Genomic DNA, 27,500 nt, shown 5'->3' with positions numbered 1-27,500 from the left:
TCTCTTTGCCCTCCTCCTCCTGTGTCCCCTCTCCCTTCACCAGCAGTAAGGAGAATGACAGTGAAGGGAGGCAAGAGCAGTAAATCCTCGTCCTGGCGAAGTTAGACTACAAAGAGGCGAGACGAAACAGTGAGAGCGAGTACGTGTCTCAGATACAATGATACGCCATGATGCACAGTGACACTTGCTACGTTTTCTTTGCCCCAGCCACTTGTCCACCAGCGGTCAGTCCTTCCTTCCTTTTTTTCCTTCCCTTAGGAGACTAATAGTGGCTCCCAGTGTGCCTATGTAGATAGTGGGAGTGTGTCCGTTACCTCACCAGCGGTAGTATTCTCAGTCTAAATCTCCAGGCTTATCCAATGCCCTTTCCTTCTATCGCCTCTTCTTTTCCTCAGCTCTCCTTTCCACTCCATCACCTGTCTAGCGTCTCCTCTCACTCCCCTTCTCCTCTTCCCTCCCCTCACTCCCTCAGTCTCCAACTATCTCTTCTATTCCCCCTCACTTTTGCAATGACTTCCCTCTCCTCTTTTTTATTTCTCTAACCTCCCCCACGTCATCCAGATCATGCCTTCCTCTCCCCTCATCATTTTTTTCTTCTCTCTCCTACTTTTTCACAACTTATTTAGATGTTAACACCCTGCAACTCACAGATCCATTCCCTTCTGACTTTCTGACTCTCTCTCTCTCTCTCTCTCTCTCTCTCTCTCTCTCTCTCTCTCTCTCTCTCTCTCTCTCTCTCTCTCTCTCTCTCTCTCTCTCTCTCTCTCTCTCTCTCTCTCTCTCTCTCTCTCTCTCTCTCTCTCTCTCTCTCTCTCTCTCTCTCTCTCTCTCTCTCTCTCTCTCTCTCTCTCTCTCTCTCTCTCTCTCTCTCTCTCATTTTTAACAATCTTCATTCCTACTTTCATTTGGGCAAAGTTATTTTTTTTTTTAATAAGTGTGTCCATTTGAATTCATACAGAACATCATTTCGTCATCTGTTATAATCCCATACCCTGTTTGAGATCGCCAGAGTTAAATGGACCTTGTGAATAATAATAACCAAGAGGAGGAGGAGGAGGAGGGAGGAGGGAGAGGAGGAGGAGGAGAAGGAGGAAAAGGAGGAGGAGGAGGAGGAGGAGGAGGAGGAGGAGGAGGAGGAGGAGGAGGAGGAGGAGGAGGAGGAGGAGAGAAGAAGAAGAAGAAGAAGAAGAAGAAGAAGAAGAAGAAGAAGAAGAAGAAGAAGAAGAAGAAGAAGAAGAAGAAAAAAAAAAAAAGAACAAGAACAAGAAGAACAGGAACAAGAGGAACAACAACAGTAACAACAGGAGGAGGAGGAGGAGTAGGAGGAAAAGGAGGACAACAACAACAACAACAACAACAACAACAACAACAACAACAGCAACTAAACCCTTCAAATCTTTCCACTTCAGGTAACTCTCCCTCACCTCACCTCCCCCCACTATCCCTCCCTCACCTCCCCTCTTTCCTTCCACCCCTGAGACTCACCACGTGGTCGTCGAGCTGGGCCACGCGGCAGGGCAGGTAGGCAGTCTGTCCCACCGAGGCTGTGATGTTCCTGCTGCCCGGGGAGAGGAAGTAAGGCCCCACGGACACTGCTGGGGACGGCGCCTCGGTCACCTCGCCTGCAGAGGACACGAGGACATGGAGTTAGAGAGGGAGTGGTGAAGAGGATTGTAGAAAATGTATGAGGAAAATTTATGCTTTATTTCCTAGTAAAAATTGTTTCTTTTCCTCCGTTTCTTTTTTTTCTTGACATTTTCTCTCCGATCCCCGGTGGATAGCGAGGGAGTAGTGACACGGAGACGTTTTATTGATACACTCTATCTCGAAAACAACAACAAATAACAACGACAACGACAAACAGTAGCATAAAAACCAAACACGAAACGAAAACACCGCCGCCACCACCACTACAACTACAACAACAACAACAACAACAACAACAACAAAATGTACGATAATTGAAATTATAAGCCAAAAAATCGTTGTAAAAAACATCAACGCAACGACATCCTTCCTTCCTTCCTTCCTTCCTTCCTTCCTTCCTTCCTTGTTTCCTTCCTTCCTTCCTTCCTTCCTTCCTTCCTTCCTTCCTTCCTTTCCTTCCTTCCTTCCTTCCTTCCTTCCTTCCTTCCATTCCTTCCTTCCATTCCTTCCTTCCTTCCTTTCCTTCCTTCCTTCCTTCCTTCCTTCCTTCCTTCCATTCCTTCTTTCCTTCCATTCCTTCCATTCCTTCCTTCCATTCCTTCCTTCCTTCCTTCCTTCCTTCCTTCCTTCCACTCCTTCCTTTTCTTCCATTCTTTCCTTTCCTTCCTTCCTTCCATTCCATTGCTTCCATTCCATCCTTCCTTTCATCCTTCCTTTCCTTCCTTCCATTCCTTCCATTCCTTCCTTCCTTCCATCCTTCCTTCTATTCTTCCTTCTATTCCTTCTTCACTCCTTCCCTTCGAGCAATACATAATAAAACCATCCCATTAACCCCTTCACTACTGAGACACATTTTGACCATGAGTTTTAATGACACTAGTAACGATCTATGGATTTTATTTGATTTGATTTGATACATTTATTGAGATATATAGACATACATACATATACACACATATTCTCAAAGGGATGAATGTATTTTTGTCACATCACCCCATTCCTACTATATACATTCTTCTCATTTATCTTGAAAGTACAAACTCTGATTTCCCTTCAAAACGGTCTATGGAGGTCACCAGGTAACAGCCACAGTCTTCCCTACTTTAATCCCTACATAAGTTCCTGAAGCTGTATCAAATCACCAAATAGTAACGAGAAATAAACATGAAGACGTGTCGTTGTACTGAAGAGGTTAATAACTTATGGTGTGAATATGGAGTCATTGTGGAAGGTGTAAGGTGGATGAATGGGTGTTTTTTGTCATTTTATGTGTAGATTCAGTGGTGCATGACGAGTAGAAGAGTTAAGAGTAAGATAAATAAGTGTAGATAAGTTCCTCTGTAGTGTACTGTAGGTGTGGTTTAAAAAGAGTAGGAGGAGAAAGAATGTGGAAAAAGATGTATAGTGTTAGTTTTGAAAATGTGTAAGGGTTTAGAATATATTAAGCATTTTGTAACTGTAGGTGAGACTTGATAGGGAGTCACAAGCATTACATTTCATTCTAAGCTTCACTGATAGGAACACCTTCAGAAATGTGATCAGTTGTGGGTAGAGGTGAATAGAGGCGGTGGCGTAGTGGATTAGGTGGTGAGCGTGGGATCGGGCAGACGTCCACGCTTAGGTTCGAATCCTACTACGTATTGCCTTGATACTTTCCCATTTGTCAAGTGGTTTAAAGTTACCTACATGTCGCCACGATACCCAAGTTATAGGTGGTTACGCCAAAGATGCGCTTGGGTGGTGATATGGGCTCTAATATGGGTACCACTATAAATAAAATTGCCTGCGCCACTAATGGGCGGAAGCTAAACACCACTTCCATATACTCTTCAAGTTCACTACAGGCGCTATAGGCCAGGACATGAAAAGAAAAGAGATGATACTAGTTAGGCAAATGCATGTTCGTATGAAACTCCCTCCCTCTCACTGTAAGATAATATACTTTGTAAGGGACAGTGATGCGTTCTTCACTGAAACCGCCTTGGCACCTCATCCCTCGCGCAGCACTCTCTCAGTTTGTTGCTGGCTGCCTGTATGCACCTCCAGGCTGCAACCTTGTACCGTCCTCTTTTCGGAGATAAAGGACCTACGCTTACCTCCTGTGTGTCCCTGGCGTACCTCACCATTGCAAATCCCAGGGGGTCACCTTGGAAACCTACACTCACTTTTTCTCCAGTTCAAATCTGTCATCTACCCGCTCCCTCCTTTCTCTCTCTCTCTCTCTCTCTCTCTCTCTCTCTCTCTCTCTCTCTCTCTCTCTCTCTCTCTGCGTGGTTACAAATAAAGACACGGTACGGTAGAAAAAATCCCTGTTCTTATATTATGACTTGTAGCTTCTGTGAAATTCAACTCGAAGACTATGAATCATGTAATCAAGGGGCTTTTTGATGACATTTTCATGCTTTTAACTACCTGATTACTGAGTGCGTTCCATTCATTCACCATTATTTGAGAACCATTTCCTTACTACCTCTTTTTGGGAATCTAATTATGTAAAGTCCATTGTTTTTTTGTTCGAAGAGAAGGTAAGGAAGGTCAAGACACAAGGGGGATGAGTAATACTGTTTATATGTAACTTTTCTATTACTATGGTGATTATTGACCTTGTAGATGTTATTAACGTCACTCTTGTTATGTTCCTGTATGGTGATCTAAATGTATCTTTCCTTGACCTTCCTAGCAGCGAAAATCTGAGCCGCATTTATCTACATTTTTTTTTCTTTTTAGTCTTTTATTATTATTTGACTCACTGCCTACATGATTTCGCGTATTACACAAGAATTCTGAAATATTTCCGTCTGTTCATATACCAAGTCGACAATCCGTCCGTCACACACACACACACACACACACACACACACACACACACACACACACACATCATTCACACACTGCTCCCCCGCTGGCTAGTGGTGGAAAAAAATAGGACTGGATAAACAAATATACACTAGTACGTTCGTAACCTACCAGATTCAGAGAGAGAGAGAGAGAGACACATTGAGTTCCATCCGCTCCCCGTTCGTCCATTCCGCGGCCGCTGTTTATCTCTATTTATTTCCTCCCGGCCTTCCATCCGTCGCTCCATTCAGCGGCAAAATGGTGTTTGGACAAGTGTGGAAAGGAAAGGCGCGGCGCGACGCTCAACGTTCCCGTGTTAAACGACAAAACTTCCCCCGCGACGTGAATATAAGTTTGTTTCCTTTTCTTGGTGATGGTGTTTGTGTGGAGGGGAGGAGGGGAGAGTAAGGAAGAGGAGAAGGAGGTAGGAAGGGGGAGACAAGATGGGGAGGTTTAAAAGATGGACGACGGAGATAAGAAAGACCAGACAAGGAGGTGAAAGGAGAGGACAAAAGGGGAGAGAGAGTGTTGAAAGATACGAAGTTTGGGAACAGAATGGAAACACGGAAAGATTAGAGGATAAAGACAAAGAAAACGGTGGCCAGTGGAAAAAGAAAATGGAGAAGATAAAAGGAGATTAAGTAAAGGCGGTAAGTAGGTTAAGAGAAAATGTTTAATAATAACGAGAGGAAGTGAAGGAAGAATAAGACTTGAGAGAAAAGAAGGAAGAATAAAGTAGTATCAATAGGGATAAAAAGATAAAGGGGAGAGGAAAACAAGAATAGACGAACAAGGAAAAGGAGTTAAAATATAGATGGAAGGATGAGGAGAAGGAAAACAAAGGAGAAAGAAGAAGGAAAGGAGGTCAAGGGAACAGAGATAAAAGGAATGAAAGAAAAAAATCAGGAGAACAAGGACAGAAGAGAAAGGGAAGATGAAAAGGAAGAGAAGGAAAAAGAATAGAAAGGGAGACAAACAGAGGAGAGGGAGATGAGACGAAAGGAGATAAAAGAGAAAGACAAACCACAAGAAGAAACTGTGACAAAAAAAGGGAGAAGAGAATGAAGAGATGGTAACGAGGAAGGAAGGAAGGAAAGAAAGAAGGAAAGAAAGCAAGAATTAGTGAGGAAGAGGAGAAATTTGACTCTAAATTCTCTGAAACACACACACACACACACACACACACACACACACACACACACACACACACACACACACACACACACACACACACACACACATCTGGCCTTGACACGCGAGAATGAAACGTGCAAAAGTTACTAAACTCTTCCGTGTCAACCTTGCAAAGAGAAAGGAGTTTAAAGACATCTCAATTTTCTCTCTCTCTCTCTCTCTCTCTCTCTCTCTCTCTCTCTCTCTCTCTCTCTCTCTCTCTCTCTCTCTCTCTCTCTCTCTCTCTCTCTCTCTCTCTCTCTCTCTCTATCTCAATCTCAGTATCTCAGTCTCATTCTCAATCATATTTTTTGTCACACATTTCACATTTCCTATTTCTTCAGCGAGGGAAGGAGAGATGGAAGGTTGCAAAAAAACTGTCCTTTTTCCTTCACTTTCTTGCTTTCCATGGGCACGATTCAGGCAGAGCAGGACATGAAGGGAGGCGCGTCATTTCATCCCCAGCAAAGTCGTGTGTGAGAGTGAAAGAGAGAGAGAGAGAGAGAGAGAGAGAGAGAGAGAGAGAGAGAGAGAGAGAGAGAGAGAGAGAGAGAGAGAGAGAGAGAGAGAGAGAGAGAGAGAGAGAGAGAGAGAGAGAGAGAGAGAGAGAGAGAGAGAGAGATGGTGGTGGCAGTGGTAGTGGCGTGGAGAAAGTTTTAATAGGCGAAAAGGCCAAGAGAGAGAGAGAGAGAGGCTTTGTGTGTGTCTGTGTGTGTGTTTGATATTTTTATTGACGTGTTTGTGTTAGTTTGTCTTCTAGAATGTGAAATGGAAATTAAACATGCGCAGAAAGAAAGAAAAAGAGAAAACATAATAAGAAAAATTTAAAAAGAAAAAGAAATAGCAGAACACCACCACCACCACCACCACCACCACCACCACCACCACCATAACCAAGAACAACATGAACACAAGCAGAAAATTTTGAAAAAGTAGAAAATAAACACACACACACACACTACAATATATACACAAAAGACACATGATACTAAGACAATGAGGCGAGGAATGCTTGTGTCAGTCTCTCCTTGCGTCACCTTTGCAATGTGGCGCTTAGAACCTCACCTCAGCACACCAGACACTCCTTTTCCTCCTCCTCCTTCTCCTACTCTCAAAAGGCCTCGAGGAATTAGTGAGCAGTGTGCGAGAAGCCTTGAAATTGATACTTCGCTGACAGGGGAACTCGAGAAGCCCGGATTGGCGGAATTAAGATTATTTTTAGTATATGTCGGTCTGGATTTTGTGAAGCGATGCATAGAGGAACGGATCATAGGAAGGGAAGGAAGAAGGAAGGTTCTATTGAGATTTTTCGATGCTGCCTTGTTCCTTCTCTCTTTTATATCAGAGAATTTTTTTTTTTTATGTAAGAGGATCAATGGTTAAAAGGAGACGGAAAAAACACATATGGGGAAATGTATGGAAGGTGTGTGTGTACGTAGGAATGGTGTATGGTTTAATGATATGGGATCGTTAAGTGAATTGCTGTGGGTTTGTGAAATAATAATGTCGGTGTTTGGGAGTGTTTTGGAATGTTGTTGTTTGGTAAGTCTAGGTATGTTTTCCTTTATCGCTTTGTGAAATAGTGATTGCTGGGTTTGGGAAGTGTTTGAGATGTTTTTTTTTTTTTTTTCTACTGGTTTGTGAAATGATAAATCGAGCTTTTTGGGGGGAGTGTTTGAAAATTATTGTCTTTTATTTATTTATTTTTTTTTTTTTGTGCTATTATCGCTTTGTGAAATAGTGTTTGCTGGGTTTGGGAAATGTTTGGAATGATTAATCGAGTTTTGTTTTATTTGGGGAGTGTTTGAAAATTATTCTCTTTTTAGTTTTTTAGTTTTTGTGGTATTATTACTTTGTGAAATAGTGATTGCTGGGTTTGGGAAGTGTTTGGAAATTGTTCTTTCTTTATTAGTCTTTTTCTTTTGGTTTGTGAAATGATGAATCGACTTTTTTTTTTTTTGGGGGTGAGGAGTGTTGGAAAATTATTATCTTTTTCGTATGTTTTGTGCAAGGTTTTGTGAAATGCAGACTCGAATATTTAATCGCTACAACACTGTGATTCATTTTCACCACGGGTTTGACTAGATGATTTTATTTACATTAGGAAGAGTCTATGGAGGTCGGAAAATTAATGGCCAAAACCTTCACTACTTTAATCCCCTGCATAAGTTTCTGAAGCTGTATAAAACCATCAAATACCAACCAGAATAAATATGATGACACGAGGACTCTTTAGATTTGACGTAGCTGAGTATATCTGCATAACGTCCACATGAATATATGAAACTGTATTTTTTCTTATACCATGTGGGCTTTTCACGGGAATTTATGGGCTAAAGGGGATACTTTTTTGGGGTACTTCCTACTTCAAAGCCCACCCGCTAGGAAACCGCTGCCCCGAGTGAGAAAGCCCAACCTACACTCGGACCGTGGGCAGGATTTGAACTCGTGCGCTTGGAGTCACATCGGACCCCAAGGCACGCATGGTTTCACTGTACCACGGCGGCCACGTATTATTTCTTAGTGGGTGTTTTTGTGAGTTTGTGAAGATAATGAGTCGTCTGTACGTATCTATATAATGTTGAGAGAAATATTTGAGACTGTATTCTTTCTAAGTATAATTTCATGAGTTTGTGAGAATAATGACACGAGGGTTTGGGATTCTTGAAAACTGATATGGCTTAGTAAATTTGCATGGAGTTTGTAAGGAAATAATGAAGGATACTTTGAAATGTTAGATGATACTTACATCGGAAATTTGTAATTGTTATTGAAAAACTAAAAATAAAGATTGAAAAAAAATAATGATGTGAATTTTGAAACGATACCCAATTAATCTTATGTAAATCATTGGTTTGTAAAAAAAAAAATGAATATAACAACTCAAATTTTCCAATGACTGAAAATTATTATGTCGTTGTAGATTAATATTAGGTTACAAAAATGTAATGAGAGGGACTTTGGTGTGCTTTGAAATTGTTGTTCCTTATAGTACACTTTACTGAATGATTCTCGAATAGTAATATAATGAATAAATAATTGAAATGAGTGAAACGTATTTTTTTTATTTTTTTTATTTCTTGCTTTTAGTGCATCATTCAAGGCTTTATCAAATCAGGACGAAAGTTTAGGAATGTTTGAAAATTGTCATCTATGGTTTTGTGAAATTATGACGCGATCTCTCTCTCTCTCTCTCTCTCTCTCTCTCTCTCTCTCTCTCTCTCTCTCTCTCTCTCTCTCTCCCTTCACGCTCATGTTTTTTTTTTTTCCGGACAACTATATAACAAATAAATAAAAAAAATAATAGATAAAAAAAACAGAGGGATGAAAGGAAGATTAAAAGATTTCCCGCCACTTAATACTTTCCCTTTTTAATAATTTCTCACGCTATTAAAAGTACGAGGAAATTTTTTAGGACATCATGGGAAACCCTTTTTAATTTCCCTCCCTCCCCTCCCCGCACCGCCTCCTTCTCACATCTACTTTAAGAATGGAGATTTATCAACACACACAAAAAAAAAAAACATCGTCATTGTTTTGTTTTATTTATTTTATTTTTCAACGACGGTTACAAAAAAAAAAAAATGAGGATGGAAAATGGATGGAATTTCTTATTTTTTATTTTTTTCAACACTTCCCAAAAAAAACAAGGATGGAGTTTCAGGCAAGTGGTTTAAAGCGATACATTTTCTCTTTTTTTCCATTTTCTTTCCTTTCACACTCGCGTCTTTGGGAACACTAAATAATGAGGCGAAAGAGGAAGAAGACTCGCCAGGATCTAATACTCTGTCTAATACTCTTTGATGTCCATTTCTTCCGTTCACTGGTGCGAGAATACTTTTTGGAATAAATCGAGAAATATTATTAGTCTCTCAAAGCGTGACGAAGGGAATTAGAGAGAGAGAGAGAGAGAGAGAGAGAGAGAGAGAGAGAGAGAGAGAGAGAGAGAGAGAGAGAGGCAACAATTACGAACCAAGATGATAATGCGATAAAGTCTGGTATTTTCGAAGGTTTTATTCTCTCATCGCGGGTGTTTGCAGAGGCCACACAGATTGTTAGTTGTTGTTGTTAGGTTAGGTTATTTTATTTTTTTTTCCTTTCTATCAATGTGTACTTGTCTATATTTCCTTTACTGACAATGCTGACTCCTTCTTTCTGTGACTTACAATTTGTTTTCTATTTTGTTCTTCTTTTTTTCTTTTTCTTCTTCATCTTCATCTTCTTTCTCCTTCTTCTTCTTCTTCTTTTTCTTCTACTCTTTCATCTTTTTCTTCTTCTTCTTCTTCTTCTTCTTCTTCTTTTCTTCTTCATCTCCTTCTTCTTCTTCTTCTTCTTCTTCTTCTTCTTCTTCTTCTTCTTCTTCATCATCTTCTTCTTCTTCTTCTTCTTCTTCTTCTTCTTCTTCTTCTTCTTCTTTCTTCTTCTTCTTCTTCTTCTTCTTCTTCTTCTTCTTCTTCTTCTTCTTCTTCTTCTTCTTCTTCTTCTTCTTCTTCTTCTTCTTTCTTCTTCTCTCTTCTTCTTCTTCTTCTTCTTCTTCTTCATCTCCTTCTTTTCGTCTTCTTCTTCTTCTTCTTCTTCTTCTTCTTTTCTTCTTCTTCTTCTTCTTCTTCTCCTTCTTTCCCAACTGTGCACACTTCTTTGTTCCTTTTTCTTATCTTTATTTACCTATTTATCTATTTATTTATTTCTCTATATTATCTTCTTATTTATATTCATTTTTGTTATCTTTTCTTAAATGACAATGCAGACTTGTTTTTTTTTTTTTCACGTCGTTTTCTTTTTTTTCACTTTCCCAATTGTTTTGTTGTTCTTTACTTCTTTATCTTCTTTATCTTATTTTCTTACTTTTATTGTATCTCTTTTTATCTTTTCTTAACTAATAATGCAGACTTGTTCATTTTTTCTGTTTTTTTTTCACCTTTTCTTTTTTTCACTTTCTCAATGGTTGTTGTTGTTTTTTTCTTTCCTAACCTCTTTGTTTTCCTTTTCTTGCTTTTATTCTATCCTTTGTTATCTTTTCTTAACTGGCAATGCAATCTCTTTCTTTTTTCCTGTTCTTTTTTACTCCTTCTTTTCTTTTTTTTCACTTTCCCAATGGTGTATACTTAAATTGTTTTCTTACTTTCATCGTATCTTTTTAGCTTTTCTTTACTAACAGTGGAGACTCAGTGTTTTGTTTCTGTTACACCCTGTTTTCTTTTCTTTTCTTTTTCCCTATCTCTAAATGTTCCTTTGTTTTCTTTCCTATTAGCATAGCATTGTTTTCCTTGTTTTTTTTATTTTCCTAACTGGCGGTGTAGATTCATTACTTTCTTTCTGTTCCTTGCATCTTGTTTTCTTTTGTTTTTTTCCCTAACTGTAGATACTCCTTGTGTTGCATCTTCCTTCTCAACAATGTATACACAGACAGACACACAGACAGAAAAACAGACAGATAGACAGACAGACAGATAGGCAGAGACAGGCAGACAAACAGACAAATAGACAGACAGATAGACACAGACAGAGAGACAGACATACAAATAGACAGACAGATAGACACAGACAGAAAGACAGTAAGACAAACAGACAGACAGACAGACAGATAAACAGACAGACAAACAAACCGACATACAGACAAAGACAGATACACAGACAGACAGACAGACACACAGACACACAGATAGACAGACAGATAGAGACTGATACACAGACAGACAGACAGACAAATTGACAGACAGACAGACAGACAGACAGAGAGACACACAGACAGACAAATGGATAGATAGACAGACGACAGATAAACAGACAGAGAGACATATAGACAGACAGACAGACAGACAGAGACAGACAAATGGACAGACAGACAAACAGAGAGACAGAGAAACAGAAATGTCATCTAATATACCATTTCCTCAAAAACACAATTACAAATAGGAAACTTCACAAAAAGTCATCTAATTTAGCTTCACGGATGCCTTAGAACCTCCTCCGTTGTCCCATTATCTACCAGTCATCTTAAGTCTCCAAGCTTTGAATATTTATGTCTCTATCTCCGCCAGTCCTGTGATCACTGAGGGGGAAGGAAGAAGAGTTTTTGCTGTTTTTTTTTTTTTTCGTACTGAGAGAGAGGTTTTGTTTGGCTCGTGGTGTTACAGATTTCTTCGTTGTGTTCTTTATATTTTCACAGGATTGTTGGTTTAAGACAAGTTTTATTTATTTTTTTTATTTACTTATTATTTCTCTCGTACTGATATTTTTAGGGTTTTGTTCAGTTCGTGGTGTTACAGATTTCTTCGTTCTGTTCTTTATATTTTCGTAGGATTGTTGATTTGAGACGAGTTTTATTTATTTTTCATTTATTTATTATTTCTTTCGTATTGAGACTCTTCAGGGTTTTGTTTAGTTCGTGGTGTTACATTTTCCTTGTCCTTTTCTTTATATTTTCACAGGATTGTTGATTTGAGACAAGTTTTATTTATTTTCTTATTTATTTATTTTTTTTCGTACTGAGACTCTTCAGGGTTTTGCTTGGTTCGTGGTTTTACATTTTTCGTTGTCACGTTCTCTATATTTTCACAAGAATGTTGATTTGAGTCCAGTTTTATTTATTTTTTCTTATTTTTTTCTATTTTTTTATTTATTTTTTTTTCGTACATTGCTTTGCTTGGTTCGTGGCGTTACAGTTTTCGTCGTCACGTTCTTTATTATTTCACAGGGAAGTTGATTTCATTCCTTTATCTTTTTTTGTCGTATATTTGATTATTTGACTACTCTTTTGTTATTCTCAAGGAAGAGAAAGGAAAAAGAGTTCGTTGGTGGGAATCTTAACACGTTTATTTTTATCTTCCGTTCGTGTTTCTAAATGTTTTCGTCTTAGTTTCTTTGCATCATAGACTGTTGAGGATTAGTTTTTTTTCTTGTTTTTCCCAATGGCTTACTTTTTTAACTCATTTTTACGTCCTTGGTATCAGAAGCAGCGTGTCCAAGGAAGTTGTCACGACTCTTGTTGTTATAGCTGAAGATTTCCTATGCATCATTCTTTTTTTTATATTGAACAGGCTGTAGTCTTGTTGTGTGTGTGTGTGTGTGTGTGTGTGTGTGTGTGTGTGTGTGTGTGTGTGTGTGTGTGTGTGTGTGTGTGTGTGTGTGTGTGTGTGTGTGTGTGTGTGTGTGTGTGTGTGTGTGTGTGTGAAAAGAGAGACAGTGGGTTTGTTATAAGAGAGACAAAGATCTAAAAGAGAGAAAGGGACAGAAAAATCTCAATGATACTTGATTCGTAAAGGACAAACTTTTCAGACGAGATTGAAACGGATGACTTAATTAAGATAGAAAGATAAGAAAGAAAGATAGAAAGGAAAGAAAAAGAAAGAGAAAGAAATAAAGAAAGAAAGTCGGTCAATTAGTGTGTGTGTGTGTGTGTGTGTGTGTGTGTGTGTGTGTGTGTGTGTGTGTGTGTGTGTGTGTGTGTGTGTGTGATATTCAAAGTCTTTTCTATGATACCTGAACAAAACGTCTACATTATCTGCATGCACCATGCTTCTTATGTCAAACAAAATCATGTGTTAGTCTCCCCCCCACCCTCTCTCTCTCTCTCTCTCTCTCTCTCTCTCTCTCTCTCTCTCTCTCTCTCTCTCTCTCTCTCTCTCTCTCTCTCTCTCTCAAGTGTGATTCCATGACTCTAGTGAAAGGTGAGCAGAAAGAGAGAGAAACAAGGAGTCTACACCAATATTGAGAAGAAAAGAAGAAGGAAGAAGAAGAAAAAAAGAAGTACACACCGTTAGGAAAGAAAAAAGAAAACAATGTGAAAATAAGAGAGAGAAAAGAATGAAACCACTCCGTCATTAAGGAAAAGAAAAGTGTTCGGTGTTAGATTAGTTAGGCAAGATTGAATGTAAACAGAAAATTATAGCATTCTCTTAACGTACAGAATATGGAAAGGGGGAAAAGAAACGGGAGAATTGATAAAGATTGAATGTTTCTAAAGGTTATGTCAATTTTTCTATGCACAAACAAAAAAAAAAAGAAAAAAAAGGGAGATTTGATAAAGATTGGGTGTTTCTAAAGGTTATGTCAATTTTTCTATGGACAAAAAAAAAGAGAAAGAAAAGGAGAACTGATAAAGACTGGGTGTTTCTAAAGGTTATGTCAATTTTTCTATGGACAAACAAAAAAAAAGACTCTGGACTATTAAATTTCTGACCTCCATAGACCCTTCCTAATGCAAATAAAATCATCTAATCACACCCAAAACTAATGGTAAAAAATGCGTCCCAGTACTGAAGGGGTTAATCATTTCCTAACCATAGACCAAAGGAAATGGCTGGGAGAGGGTGGGGGGGGTGAGAGTTACTAGTGGTAAGAATAAGAAAAAAGAACTTAACACAGGAAAGAATATGAAAGCGTACAGTAGGCAAGACAGAATGTAAGAGAAGAATGTTAACAGAAAACTAAATCAATTCTTAATCATAGACAAAAAAACGGAGAAGGTAGAGAAATACGAGAGGTGAAAATAGATGAAAAAAAAAAATAGGAAAAAAAATAGTGAAAGCACACCAAGACAACACTAAAATATAACTAAAAACAAAACAAAAGAAAATATAAATAGAAAACTAAATACACTAAAGAAAAAAAGAAGAGAGAAAGAAAGATACGACTGGTGACATTGAGAAAAAAAAAAAAAAGATTAGCAGAGAACAAAATTTTAAACGTAGACAAGATAAGACAAGAATACAAACACACACACACACAAAAAAAAAAAACACGAAACGCATAAATACCGGACGATGAATAATGGAAAGACACGTCGATACTGAAAAAAGAGGATCAAGAAACGGAGGCCAGGAAAAAGCAAGTGCAAAAAAAATTATTAACTTGGAAGAAACACAGATACGTTTTATTTGGCGTATTAAGAAACAGAATAGAAAAAAAAAATCCCTCCCAGTGCAATAGAAACAAAAATAGAAGAAAATTAAACAAAAATGGAAACACAAATACTCTTTTTAACCCTTTTAATACTGGGAAACATTTTTACTTTGAGATTTGTGTACGATTAGACCATTTTATCGACATTAGAAAGGGTCTATGGAGGTCAAAAGATTAATGGTTACAGTCTTTACTAGTTTAATCCCCCACATAAGTTTCTGAAGCTGTGTAAAATCCCTAAATAATAAACAGAATGAATATGGAAACTCAGGTTCATAACATATCAGAAGAGTGAAATAGGCAAAGGAAAAATTGATAAGGTCTCAGAGTGAAGGGACACATTTTCACCTTGAGATTTGTGTACGATTAGACCCCTTTTATTGACATTAGCAAGGGTCTATGGAGGTCAGAAGATTAATGGCCACAGTCTTCACTATTGTAATCCCCCACATAGGTTTCTGAAGCTGTATAAAATCATGCACAAAAGGAAGCAGAATGAATATGGAAACACGTCCTGGTGTGGAAGGAAGAAGTGAAGAGTGAAATAGACTAAAGAAAAATTCAATAAGGTCTCTGAGTGAAGGAAAACTGCAGACATGGAAGAAAACGAGAGATGAAATGAGAGTTAGTGTGGAAACAAGAATACGTTTTTTCACGCTGATTCAGGAAATAGTGAAATAGACGCTAAGAATTTACGTCCCACAATGTCAGAGGGAAAGTGAGAAAATAAGGACAAGAAATACGATAAAAAGGAATTGAAGAAAACGAGGAATGATGATGCAACAGTTGAAATGAACATCCAACTATCTTTTTATCATTTATTATATTTTCTTAATCTTAAACGAGAGATAGATACAAAATAAATAGTCTCAGCGCAGGAAAAAAATGTATATATGCGTATAGCTAGTAAGAATATAGGGAAAAACTGCATATATGTGCGTTTCCTAAAAAAAAAAAAAAGAAATATTAAAAGGAAGGTAAATAGATAGTGATAGACATACAGTTTGAAGAGACCAAAAATCACCAAGCCTTCTTGAAAATATAAAAGGAAAAAGAAAATCATATGAAAAAAAGAATATGAGATACGCAGCCGTGAAAAAAAAGGAAAAAAGGAAACAAATAAAAATGAAAAAAAAGAAAAATGAGAACTGTAAAAAGAAAGAAAAAAAGTGAAGGAAAAAGGAAATGAGACGTAAAAGTAAAAAAAAGGAAGAAAGTAAAGAAATAAAAAAAAGAGAGAGAAAATGATACATAAAAGGAGGAAAAAGTAAACGATTAAAGAAAAAAGAAAGAAAATGAGACAGCAGTGAAGGAAAAAGAAAGAAAACAAACATGAAGAAAGCAAAAAAAAAAATGAGACAACCGTAAAAAAAAAAAGTAAACAAAAAAAAAAAGAAAATTAAATACAGTTGTAAAAAAAAATTTGGACAAAAAGTAAACAAATAAAAAAGAAAAAGAAAATGAGACATGGACGTAAAAAAAAGTAAAAAGAGAAAAGAAAACGAAAAGAATAAAGAAATAAAAGAAAAAAAAGCAAACAAATAAAAGAAAGAAAAGAAAATTAGTTAGCCCCTTCAAGTACAAAAGAAAACGAGAAATACACTAAAAAAAAATAACAATACAACAATACACAGCAAGAAACACCCAAGTCACCCACTAAAAGATAAAAAAATAACTGAAAATTAAAAGAAAATGGACGATTAAGGAAATACAAAGAAATAAACAAAATAAAATACCACAAAAATACCTAAATCACCCATTAAAAAAGAAAAAGATAAAAAAATCAAAGAAAACGGGAAAAAAGACAAAAAAAAAAACAGGAAAAAAACACAATAAAAGAAAATGGACGACAAAGGGAATACAAGGAACATTCTTTTACACAGTGGTCAATAAGTCAGGGTTACGGGGGGCAGAGTTTTCCCTAGGGTGTGCTTAAGGGTTGCCTGGTGAAGCCCTCTAGCGGCGGTCTGAGGCGCAGTTCTGTCCCCCGAGGCACGGAAGGAGGGAGGAAGAAAGGACGAAGTGTGTTAATTGTTGTAGTTATCTCTTTAGTTTGTGGGTGGTGGTGGTGGTGGTGGTGGTGGTGCTGGTGGTGGTCTAGTTAGGAGTGTGGTGGTGGTGATGGTGGTGGTAAGGTCAGTGCCTTTCTCTCTCTCTCTCTCTCTCTCTCTCTCTCTCTCTCTCTCTCTCTCTCTCTCTCTCTCTCTCTCTCTCTCTCTCTCTCTCTCTCTCTCTCTCTCTCTCTCTCTCTCTCTCTCTCTGTGTGTGTGTGTGTGTGTGTGTGTGTGTGTGTGTGTGTGTGTGTGTGTGTGTGTGTCTCTCTCTCTCTCTCTCTCTCTCTCTCTCTCTCTCTCTCTCTCTCTCTCTCTCTCTCTCTCTCTCTCTCTCTCTCTCTCTCGTGGATATCTTAAAGGAAATATGAGGGAATATATTAATATCTAATTGTTTTGACGAATTCGAAATGAGAGAGAGAGAGAGAGAGAGAGAGAGAGAGAGAGAGAGAGAGTTTTCGAATTCCCTGGAGTATTAAGAAGGAAAAGGAAAACATAACACCCAATTTAAGAAAGTGTCCCATACTTTCATAAGCATCGGAAGAAAATGGGATGAGGAAACTGGAGGAGAGAAAATGAGAAGAAGGAAAAGGAAAAAGGGAGAAAAAAAAATGAACATATCTCATCGAACGAACGGATCAAGAGAAGAAAAAGAGAGAAAAAAAAATAGAAAATACATGAAAACAAAAAAAAAGACGAAAGGGAAATTGAAAAAAAAAGATGGAGGGAATGGAAATCAATGGGTAACTTGAGGGGGAAATGGGTGAAAAAAGCGGAGAAAAAGGGAGGATAGGGAGGGGAAATTATCTGCGCCACTCGAGGGATTGAAGGGAAAAAGAACAGATTAATAACATTGGAGAGAAGGTGTTTTTCCCTCCTTTTTATTTTCCTCTCCCTTGCTAGCCAATACAGAGAGAGAGAGAGAGAGAGAGAGAGAGAGAGAGAGAGAGAGTGAGAGTGAGAGTGAGTGAAAAAGTGTCAATTTCTCCTAAAAGATAAAGAAGTTGCTTTGATTTTTAAGTTAGGTTAGGTTAGTCAGATAGAGATTAGAGAAAGAATGTATAGCCTCTCTCTCTCTCTCTCTCTCTCTCTCTCTCTCTCTCTCTCTCTCTCTCTCTCTCTCAAAGGAAGACGTGAAAGTTTTGGTTAGTTCGAGATGCGACATGCGACAAAAGAGAGAGAAAGAGAGAGAGAGAGAGAGAGAGAGAGAGAGAGAGAGAGAGAGAGAGAGAGAGAGAGAGAGAGAGACGAAGTGTAAGCTGTAGTGTGTGTGTGTGTGTGTGTGTGTGTGTGTGTGTGTGTGTGTGGCAATGTTTCTCTAATGAGTGAAAAAAAAGAGAAAGAAAAACAAAATAGACAGGAAAAAATTGAGGAAAAATTAGAAAACGATGACAAGAGATGGACAACAGACGGCAAAAAAAAAAAAAAAAAAAGGAAAAGGAAAGAAAAAAAAATAATTACAAAAAAAACTAAATGAAGAAAAAAAAAGATAAACACAAATATTGACATGGGAAAATTTAAAACAACCCTTTCCAATATTAAAAAAAAAAAAAACAGAAAGAATAATGATAAAGATATGAAAAAAAAAACAGAAAAGTACAATAAAAAAAAACACTAAACAAATAAACTAAAATATATATAAAAAAAAATACAATGAAAAAAAATGAATAAAGATTAGCAGAATATTAGAATGGTCATTAAGCACTCTCCATTACCGGACATTTTAATTACAGGCGCGAAATAAAGTAAGCAGGAATATAGTATACTTTCATTTTGGCGGCCTCTCGTTATCAACACCAAGCTTATGAGGGGAATAAATACACGCCACATTAATAAACACTAACGCGCACCACGAACACCACCTCCCCGCCCCCCCCCACCAAAAAAAGAAAAGGAAAAACATGAAGGGAAAAAGAAAAAAGTGACACTACAAGCCGCCCTCAAAAGATAAATAAATAAAAAAGAGAAAGAAAAAAAGGTGAAATGAAAAATGGCGTGAAAGAAAATGGGTTTACTCTTGCCACTCATTGTAAACGGGGCTGCAGTTGGTGTTTATAGAAAATGGGATGTAATTCTAGTCCCACCCAAAAAGTTAAATAAAAAAAGGGAAAGAAAAAAGATGAAATGATAAAGAAAACGTGCTAATACGTTTAAATGGCGTGAAAGAAAATGGGTTTACTCTTGCCACTAACAGAAAACGGGGCTGCAGTTTATGTTTATAGAAAATGGGATGTAAATGTGGGGGGAGGAAAATATTATAAGAAGATAACGTAGATGAGAAGGAAAGAGGAAAATTATATATATATTGATTTATTATAGTTATCATCCTCTCTCTCTCTCTCTCTCTCTCTCTCTCTCTCTCTCTCTCTCTCTCTCTCTCTCTCTCTCTCTCTGGTAAAGGCTTAACACTACTAATCTCGGGCTTCGTGTGTGTGTGTGTGTGTGTGTGTGTGTGTGTGTGTGTGTGTGTGTGTGTGTGTGTGTGTGTGTTTACCATTGTCAGGGTAAAAAAATACGAGGAAAAACAGGAAGTGAATAATGGAAATGAGAAGAAAAAGAGAAGAAAGAATATTAAGTGGAGAGAGAGAGAGAGAGAGAGAGAGAGAGAGAGAGAGAGAGAGAGAGAGAGGGACAAACAGACTGAAGGAACACGAGAAAATAGGGAACGAAAGAAGAAAAGAAGAAAAGTATAAAAATAGAAGAAGAAGAAACAGAAAGGAGGGAAGAGAAGAGAGGATGATAAAGAGTGAATAAGCAATAACAGGAGAAGTTAAAGAGGAGAAAACGAGAAATACCGAAAAAAAAGTGGAAGAGGAGGTGGAGGAGGAGGAGGAGGAGGAGGAGGAGGAGGAGGAGGAAAAGGAATCAGGAGGTAGATAAAAATGAAGGAGACAAGTAGGAAGAGGAGGTAAACGAGGAGAAGGAATAACAGGAAGAGGAAGCAGTGATCGTAAAGCAACGTTACCGACACACGCCACACTGAATCCTCCTCCTCCTCCTCCTCCTCCTCCTCCTCCTCCTCCTCCTCCTCCTCCTCCTCCTCCTCCTCCTTCTGCTAATGCCGGGACAACCTTACATGTAACTTCTTCTTCTTCTTCTTCTTCTTCTTCTTCTTCTTCTTCTTCTTCTTCTTCTTCTTCTCCTCCTCCTCCTCCTCCTCCTCCTCCTCCTCCTCCGTTACTGGACTAATCTTGCTTGTATTCAGAGAGAGAGAGAGAGAGAGAGAGAGAGAGAGAGAAGCACCGGTATTTCTTTACGGATTAATAACATAAATTTTATTCTTCTTCCCTTTCGTTCAGTCAAGAATATAAAGAGAGAGAGAGAGAGAGAGAGAGAGAGAGAGAGAGAGAGAGAGAGAGAGAGAGAGAGAGAGAGAGAGACGCAAAACAACACGACGGAAGATTTATTATGAGAAAAGTAAACTCGCTAAATATGGAAGAAGAAGAAGAAGAAGAAGAAGAAGAAGAAGAAGAAGAAGAAAGTAAGATGATTGAGAAGAAGAAGAAGAAGAAGAAAGTAAGATGATTGAGAAGAAGAAGAAGAAGAAGAAGAAGAAGAAGAAAGTAAAATGATTGAGAAGAAGAAGAAGAAGAAGAAGAAGAAAAAGTAAGATGATTGAGAAGAAGAAGAAGAAGAAGAAGAAAGTAAGATGATTGAGAAGAAGAAGAAGAAGAAGAAGAAGAAGAAGAAGAAGAAGAAGAAGAAGAAGAGAAGAGAAGAAGAAGAAGAAGAAGAAGAAGATGATTAAGATGAAGAAGAAAAGAAGAAGAAGAAGAAGAAGAAGAAGAAGAAGAAGAAGAAGAAGAAGAAGAAGAAAAAAAAGAAAAAAAAAAAAAAAGATGATTAAGAAGAAGAAAAAGAAGATGATGATTAAGAAGGAGAAGAAAACGAAGAAGAAGGAGAAGAAGAAGAAAAGGAAGAAGAAGAAGAAGAAGAAGAAGAAGAAGAAGAAGAAGAAGGAGAAGGAGATAAATGAAGATAAAAATAAACGTGACTATGAACTTTCTCCCTTGTTGTAAGAGAGAGAGAGAGAGAGAGAGAGAGAGAGAGAGAGAGAGAGAGAGAGAGAGAGAGAGAGAGAGAGAGAGAGAGAGAGAGAGAGAGAGAGAGAGAGAGAGAGATTTATGAAGATTTACTGGAGAAGAAAGAAGACGCGTTTCACAGGAAGGAGTTTGGGTGCAGGTGACAGGTGAACAAATGGACAGGTGAGACACAGACAGGTACCTTCGTGCTGGGGGAACCGTGAGAAAGAGATGCAAAGAGACAGAGAAGGAAAATGGACAGAGAAACGAGAGAAGGCATAGATGAACAGACAAAAGAGAGGGAGAAAAAGAGAAATATGAACAGTGAGATAGAGAAGGAAATAGAAGCAGAGAGACGAGAGAAGACATTGATAGACAGAGAAAAAGGAAGAAAAAGAGAATTTTGAACAGCGAGACAGAGAAACAGTGGAAAAACACCAAATAGAGAGAGAGAGAAAGATGAAGAAAAGGAGAAATACAAACAGTGAGACAGAGAAGCAAACAGAAGCTGAGAGAAGAGAGGAAACATAGATAGACAAAGAAAAAAAGAGAAAGTAAAAGATAAGAAACAGAGAGGCAGTGAGACAGAAAAAAAAGCAGAGGCAGAGAGAGGAGAGAAAAAATAGATAGACAGACAAAACAGGAAGGAAAAAAAATTATAAACAGTGAAACAGAGACGCAGTGAGACAGAGAAGCAAACAGAGACACAGAGACAGGGAAGAGGAACAAGTGAACAGAGAAAGTGACGAAGAAAAAGAGAAAAATTAGAAGAAAAGCAAGGAAACAGAAAGACATAGAGACGGGAAGAAAAACAGGCAGACAAACAGACAGACAGACAGACAGACACAGATGAAAAAATAGACAGGCAGGTAGATTGGAAAAGAGAATAAATAGATAAACATGGGAAGAGGCAAAAAAAAAATCAAAGTTGAGACAGGAAGAAAGACAGACAGACAGACAGAGACGGGAAGACCGAAGCCAAACAGACAGGAGCGTGAAGAATAAATGATAAAGAGACAGACAGAAAGACAGAAAGATAAACGGAGTAAGAGAAATAGACTAAGATAAAGAGAACGAAAAAGAAGAAAATAGAAAATGGACATGAATAAGAAAAGTGTGAAGAGAACAGAGATGAAAAAACGAATAAAAGATATAGAGGAGCAGAGAGAGAGAGAGAGAGAGAGAGAGAGAGAGATGAAAACGAAACATGATAAACAAACAAAAATGATAAATGTCATACACAGGCACACCTTCGTCCTCCTCCTCTTCCTCCTCCTCCTTCAGTGCCTTCGTCAGCAGTGCAGGCAAACACAAAACGCTCTCTTCTCTAAAAGTGCTCAGCGTCACCACCCTTCCTGTCAGTACTCAAGCAGGAGGCAAGGAGGACACACACACACACACACACACACACACACACACACACACACACACACACACACACACACACACACACACACACACACACACAGACCTTGCCGCGTAGTGTAGTGGTTAGCACGCTCGACTCACACTCGAGAGGGTCCGTGTTCGAGTCCCGAAGTCGACGAGGCAAATGGGCAAGCCTCTTAATGTGTGGGGTGTGTTCACCTAGCAGTGAATAGGTACGGGATGTAACTCGAGGGGTTGTGGCCTCGCTTTCCCGGTGTGTGGAGTGTGTTGTGGTCTCAGTCCTACCCGAAGATCGGTCTATGAGCTCTGAGCTCGCTCCGTAATGGGGAAGACTGACCGAGGTGAATTACACACACACACACACACACACACACACACACACACACACACACCTCCGCCTCTTTGTGTGTGTGTGTGTGTTTGTGTGTTTGTGTTTGTTGAGTGGTGGTGATGAAAGTTAGTGCTCTGTATATAAGTTGTAGTAGTAATGGTTTTGAAGTGTGTAGCGGATGAGTGGCTCTCTCTCTCACTCTCTCTCTCTCTCTCTCTCTCTCTCTCTCTCTCTCTCTCTTTCATTATTTTTCTGTTCCTTTTTTTTATTTCGCTTCTTGTTCATGATATTTCCTTCCTTCTCCACCTTTTATGCTTTTACACACACACACACACACACACACACACACACACACACACACACACACACACACACACACACTCTCTCTCTCTCTCTCTCTCTCTCTCTCTCTCTCTCTCTCTCTCTCTCTCTCTCTTATAGTCCCGCTTGGATTTTAATGTTGGGATTAGAGATGAAGATTCTGCCGCGGAGTGAACGATTAAATATACAATGAGTGTTAAAGCTGAAGGGATGATGAGCCTGCACATCCTTGGAAACCGATCATAGACGAGTGGATATACTCTCAGGCTCAAGATTTTTGGTTTATTTCATTTTATTGTGTTTTTCTTTATTTATTCGTTTCGTTTTCCCACCTCTCTCTCTCTCTCTCTCTCTCTCTCTCTCTCTCTCTCTCTCTCTCTCTCTCTCTCTCTCTCTCTGTTTAAAATTTTTCTTTTTTTATGTTAATTTTTGTATTTTTTTTTCCTTCCATTATTTACCTTATATATTTTTTCGCAACTTCATATTATTTTCATTGGTCTTTGTTAAATAAATTAGGAAAGTTTTATTAACCGTCTTCAGTACCGTGACGCGTTTCCATATTCATTCTGGTTACTATTTGGTGATTTTATACAGCTTCAGAAACTCATGTGAAGATTCTGGCCATTAATCTTCTCACCTTCATAGACCCTTCTTAATGTCAATAAAATCGTTTAATCATACTCTGAATTCATCTAATCATACTCAAACTAATCATACTCATGGTAAAAATGCGTCCCAGTACTGAAGAGCTTAAGGCAAAATGATCGAGGGAGGATACGGTAAACAATATCTACATAAGTTACCCCTGTTCACGTTTTCTTCAACAGGTAAGACATCTAGTGGCGTTACTGGGAGTTACTGAGGACAGCAATGAAGAGTAGACGGGAGTACATGTGGTTGCTGAGAAGGGGACAGTGTACAGTGTTTGCTGGGGAAGGAAAAAAGAGGTCACGTGTGTTAACTTGGAAAAAGAAAAGAGTGCGTGTGTTTATTTGAGAAAGAAAAAAGAGCACGTGTGTTTAGTGAAGACAAGGACAAGAGAGTGAGTGATGTGTTAACTCCTTCAATACTGAGACGCACTTTTAACCTTGATTTTTTGGGTAAGATTAGACAATTTTATTTGCATTAGAAAGGGACTATAGAGGTGTAAAGATTAATGGTCAGAATCTTTACTAGTTTAATCCCCACATGAAGTTTTTGAAGTTGTATAAAATCACCAAATAGTAACCATGAACTCTGAAAACGCGTCATGATACTGACAGAGACACAGGAGAGAAAACGGAAGGTTGAACCCCCATGCCAAGCTGACCAGAGGCACGGAAGAGTGAGTGAAGGAAAGAATTAGCGAGCAATCAAGTGTAGCCTCATATTTCATCATCGCTCAGTGAAAAGTAAGTACCGGCTTGATTACTTGATTGTCTGTTGGTGTGGTGGTAAAACTCAAGTTGCGAGATGATCAGTGCCAGTGAAGTCCCTCGTACACGTGCAGGTTAGAGCAGGTTATGCACGTGGTAGGCTGGGAAGGTTACTAATTAAGATATATTGTATGTAACAGTACCTCTGAAACACACGCAACACCGCCACTACTTTCCACGGGTCTAGCTGAAGTGGCAAGCATTTAAGGTTTTTTTTTTACGCTTCTATTGGCAGATTTACAAAGTTGCTACATTATAATAGTTAATAGTTGTGGTGAAGTGACATGGATTTTGAAGGCTGCTCTAGTGATGGATTGATGACATTTCTGCACTATAAACAGGAGGAACAGTCTTGAGGACCTGGCAAGCTAGTCATCCATGTTGCCTTTGAAAATAGTGATGGTGAAGTGATACGGGGTCTTAAGAGTGTTTTTACGCATCTAGTGACTCATTAACTAAAAAAAAAAGAAATATAAATTAGTAATAGGATAAACCATCTTTGAAAATTGATATAGTGTAATGACGGGTTTTTGAAGGATGTTTTTTCGGTTCTAATTCAGTTTGTAGGGTAGAAATTAACATTTCAACCTCATAAACAGTTAAAACGACCTTATATCTTTGCTTATCATTACCGCGGCCTTTGAAGACAGTCGTGGTGAGAGAATAAAGTGTTTCCAAATACAGATTTAACCCCTTCAGCACTGGAACGCATTTCTACCTTGAGTTTTGGGTATGATTAGACGATTAGGAAGTGTTTATGGAGGTCAAAAGATTAATGGCTACAGTCTTCACTATTTTAACCCCTACATGAGTTTCTAAAGCTGTATGAAATCACCAAACAGTGACCAGATGAATAGGAAAATGTGTCATGATACTGCAGGCGTTAACAGCGACTTGGCTGGGCTCAGGTGGCGGGGCGGAGAGAGAACCCTTATTGCATTGCCGAGGACACTGCTCTCCTGGTTACACTCACGTCCTGTCACTTGTGTTGTACGAAAGCCCGCTGCCAGCCCTGTGTGTCCTCCTGGCGGCCGGTGACACCAGCAGACAGGAGGACAGGGGTGGGCACGTGAGGGAAGGAGGGAGGAGGGGAGGAGGGGAGTGGTGCATTCTGTTACTCGAAATATGCAGTCAGTCAGTCAAGAGTCATTTATCTAGTGAATCCTGTGCTTCTTTCCTCTCTGTGTTCTTTTGTCTTCATTTTGTTTATTTTTTTCGTTGTAAATCTCGCCCCGGAATGTTATGAGTGTGTTCTATTGTTTCAAGCGCACATCTATTCTCTCTCTCTCTGTTCTTTTTCTCTCAGGTGTGGCGTGGGCGTCTTTATACTCTTCCCTCTCAAATCTCGTCTTGTTGTCACTCAGTCATCCCCTTGTTTCTCCCATATCCTTCCTTTCTCATCTTTCTTCTCTCTCTATTCTCATCCTCTCCCTTTCCTAATCCTGCGCCAACACTCTCCCTTGCCTTGTGGAGGGGTTAAGTTGTCAAACGAGCCTCCTCACCTTGCTGCCATTTGCTTTATGTTCTTTCCTTTCTTTCTCTCTTTCTGTTTCATCTTTTCCTCCTCTCCTAATCCAGCGCCAACACGTGCACCTCGCCCGCAGCCTGGAGCGTGTTTCTGCAGCAGCTCCAGTGGATGAGACGGGCACCTCGTTTTGTTGCCTTTGTCTGACAGCGCGTAAACAAGTCAGTGGACTCTCAAGTCTTGCTCCTCCCTGCTCCCTCGAGGCTCCCAGTGACCGTGGCACTCAGCAGGACGCCTCGCTCACCCACACACACCCACGCACACCCACATACCCGCATACCACCCACCTGTCTTAGCTTGTATTTTGACTTCTGCGCCGTACTTTCACTGTATTATAGCAAAGGATCCGATAGGAGAAGGCCAGCAGCGTCTCACGGTACAGAGCAGTCGTCTCTAAACACTATACTACGATGTGTGTATTGATTTACCATCCTTTTACTCCTTCCAGTATTTTTCTGTTGCTATTTTACTCTGATAGTTTTTTTTTTATATTTACTTGAGTATACGTCTAGCATAATTAAATAGGGCAAAATATGGTGGCCATGTGTACCAACCTCTAAGAGACTATAATACAGCACAAACCCTTAACACACATTTCACCTCGCCACTACAGAGGTTGATGCTTCACAAGGAAAGGATACAGCTATATGTATTCGGTTTTCTTTATGAGAAAAAAAGAAAATTTGCGGCCGAAGCCGAAATAACTGGAGGGTGCTACACTGTTTCCATCAGCGTGTCACTAAGCTTTGTCTTACCATAAACTGAACATGGTTTGCCTTTAGACTAGAATAAAAGAACTCGTCTGGATTGCCGCTGTCCATTAGCTAACATGGTTAGGTCTCGGTGACGGCGAAAACGTCTCTGCAGAAGAACGGTTTGATGGGCAGTAGACAGACTCTTTATCAGACTTTCATTTTTACGTTATGAAAATTAACTTATTTACGGAGCTTCATATGTTCATAGTTTCATGTAGTCTATTCTTAGCCTAGAAGAAAACTAAGAGTTATCAATTGAGGAACTAAGTAATTTTTGGCAAAAGATTATAAATGATATAAAAGACAATGCATGTACAAAATCTTAATTAATTATACTATTGAAGTGTTCATGCCGTAGATACATGTCTAAAAATACTTCAGCTATTTCAATACATTGGTATGTGACAGTACAATGTCCAAAAATATACGATACGCAGTTGATCAACTTTTCTGTGAAATATTACGATATCTGGTGAATCTGGCAACATCTCCCCTTATTAAAGTTACTGTTTCCTTATGGGTGTTTTTTCTGGTTTTATCAACAGATTAACAAGATTTATACATTACTACATAGAAAAACAGTGTTCAGGACGTGGCTTGTCATCCTTGTGGTCTAAGAAATCAGTCAGGATGAGAGAGCAAGGCGTTTCTAAATACGTCACACACACACACACACACACACACACACACACACACACACACACACACACACACACACACACACACACACACACACACACACACACGGCCCGGTAGCTCAGTGGTTAGAGCGCTGGCTTCACAAGCCAGAGGACCGGGGTTCGATTCTCCGGCCGGGTGGAGATATTTGGGTGTGTCTCCTTTCACGTGTGGGTGGTGTTCACCCTCAGTGAGTAGGTACGGGATGTAAATCGAGGAGTTGTGACCTTGTTGTCCCTCTGTGGTGTGTGCCTCTCTCAGGCTATCCGAAGATCGGAAATAATGAGCTCTTGAGCTCGTTCCGTGGGTAACGTCTGGCTGTCTCGTCAGAGACTGCAGCAGATCAAACAGTGAAAGTGAAACCCACAGCAGGCGTGTTGCCTCATCTTCTCCAGCCCTTCGTCAACCCTTCACCGTCCGTGCTATCCCATCTTTATCCATGTCTCTCTTC

General features: G+C 39.0%; 1 protein-coding gene across 1 annotated transcript in view; it reads right to left on the bottom strand.

Annotated features, from left to right (window-relative positions):
* The window catches only part of LOC123500007 (zwei Ig domain protein zig-8-like), a 101,114-nt gene that overhangs the window by 7,225 nt on the left and 66,389 nt on the right, over window positions 1–27,500 (bottom strand). Inside the window, exon 2 of the mRNA XM_045248602.1 lies at window positions 1,486–1,622. Coding sequence (XP_045104537.1) covers window positions 1,486–1,622 — 137 coding nt within the window. The remainder of the gene's footprint in view (window positions 1–1,485; window positions 1,623–27,500) is intronic.

Source organism: Portunus trituberculatus, chromosome 50 (assembly GCF_017591435.1).
Source record: "Portunus trituberculatus isolate SZX2019 chromosome 50, ASM1759143v1, whole genome shotgun sequence".
In the NCBI taxonomy this organism is placed as follows: Eukaryota; Metazoa; Arthropoda; class Malacostraca; order Decapoda; family Portunidae; genus Portunus; species Portunus trituberculatus.
This window is presented reverse-complemented; position numbering and strand designations above follow the sequence as displayed.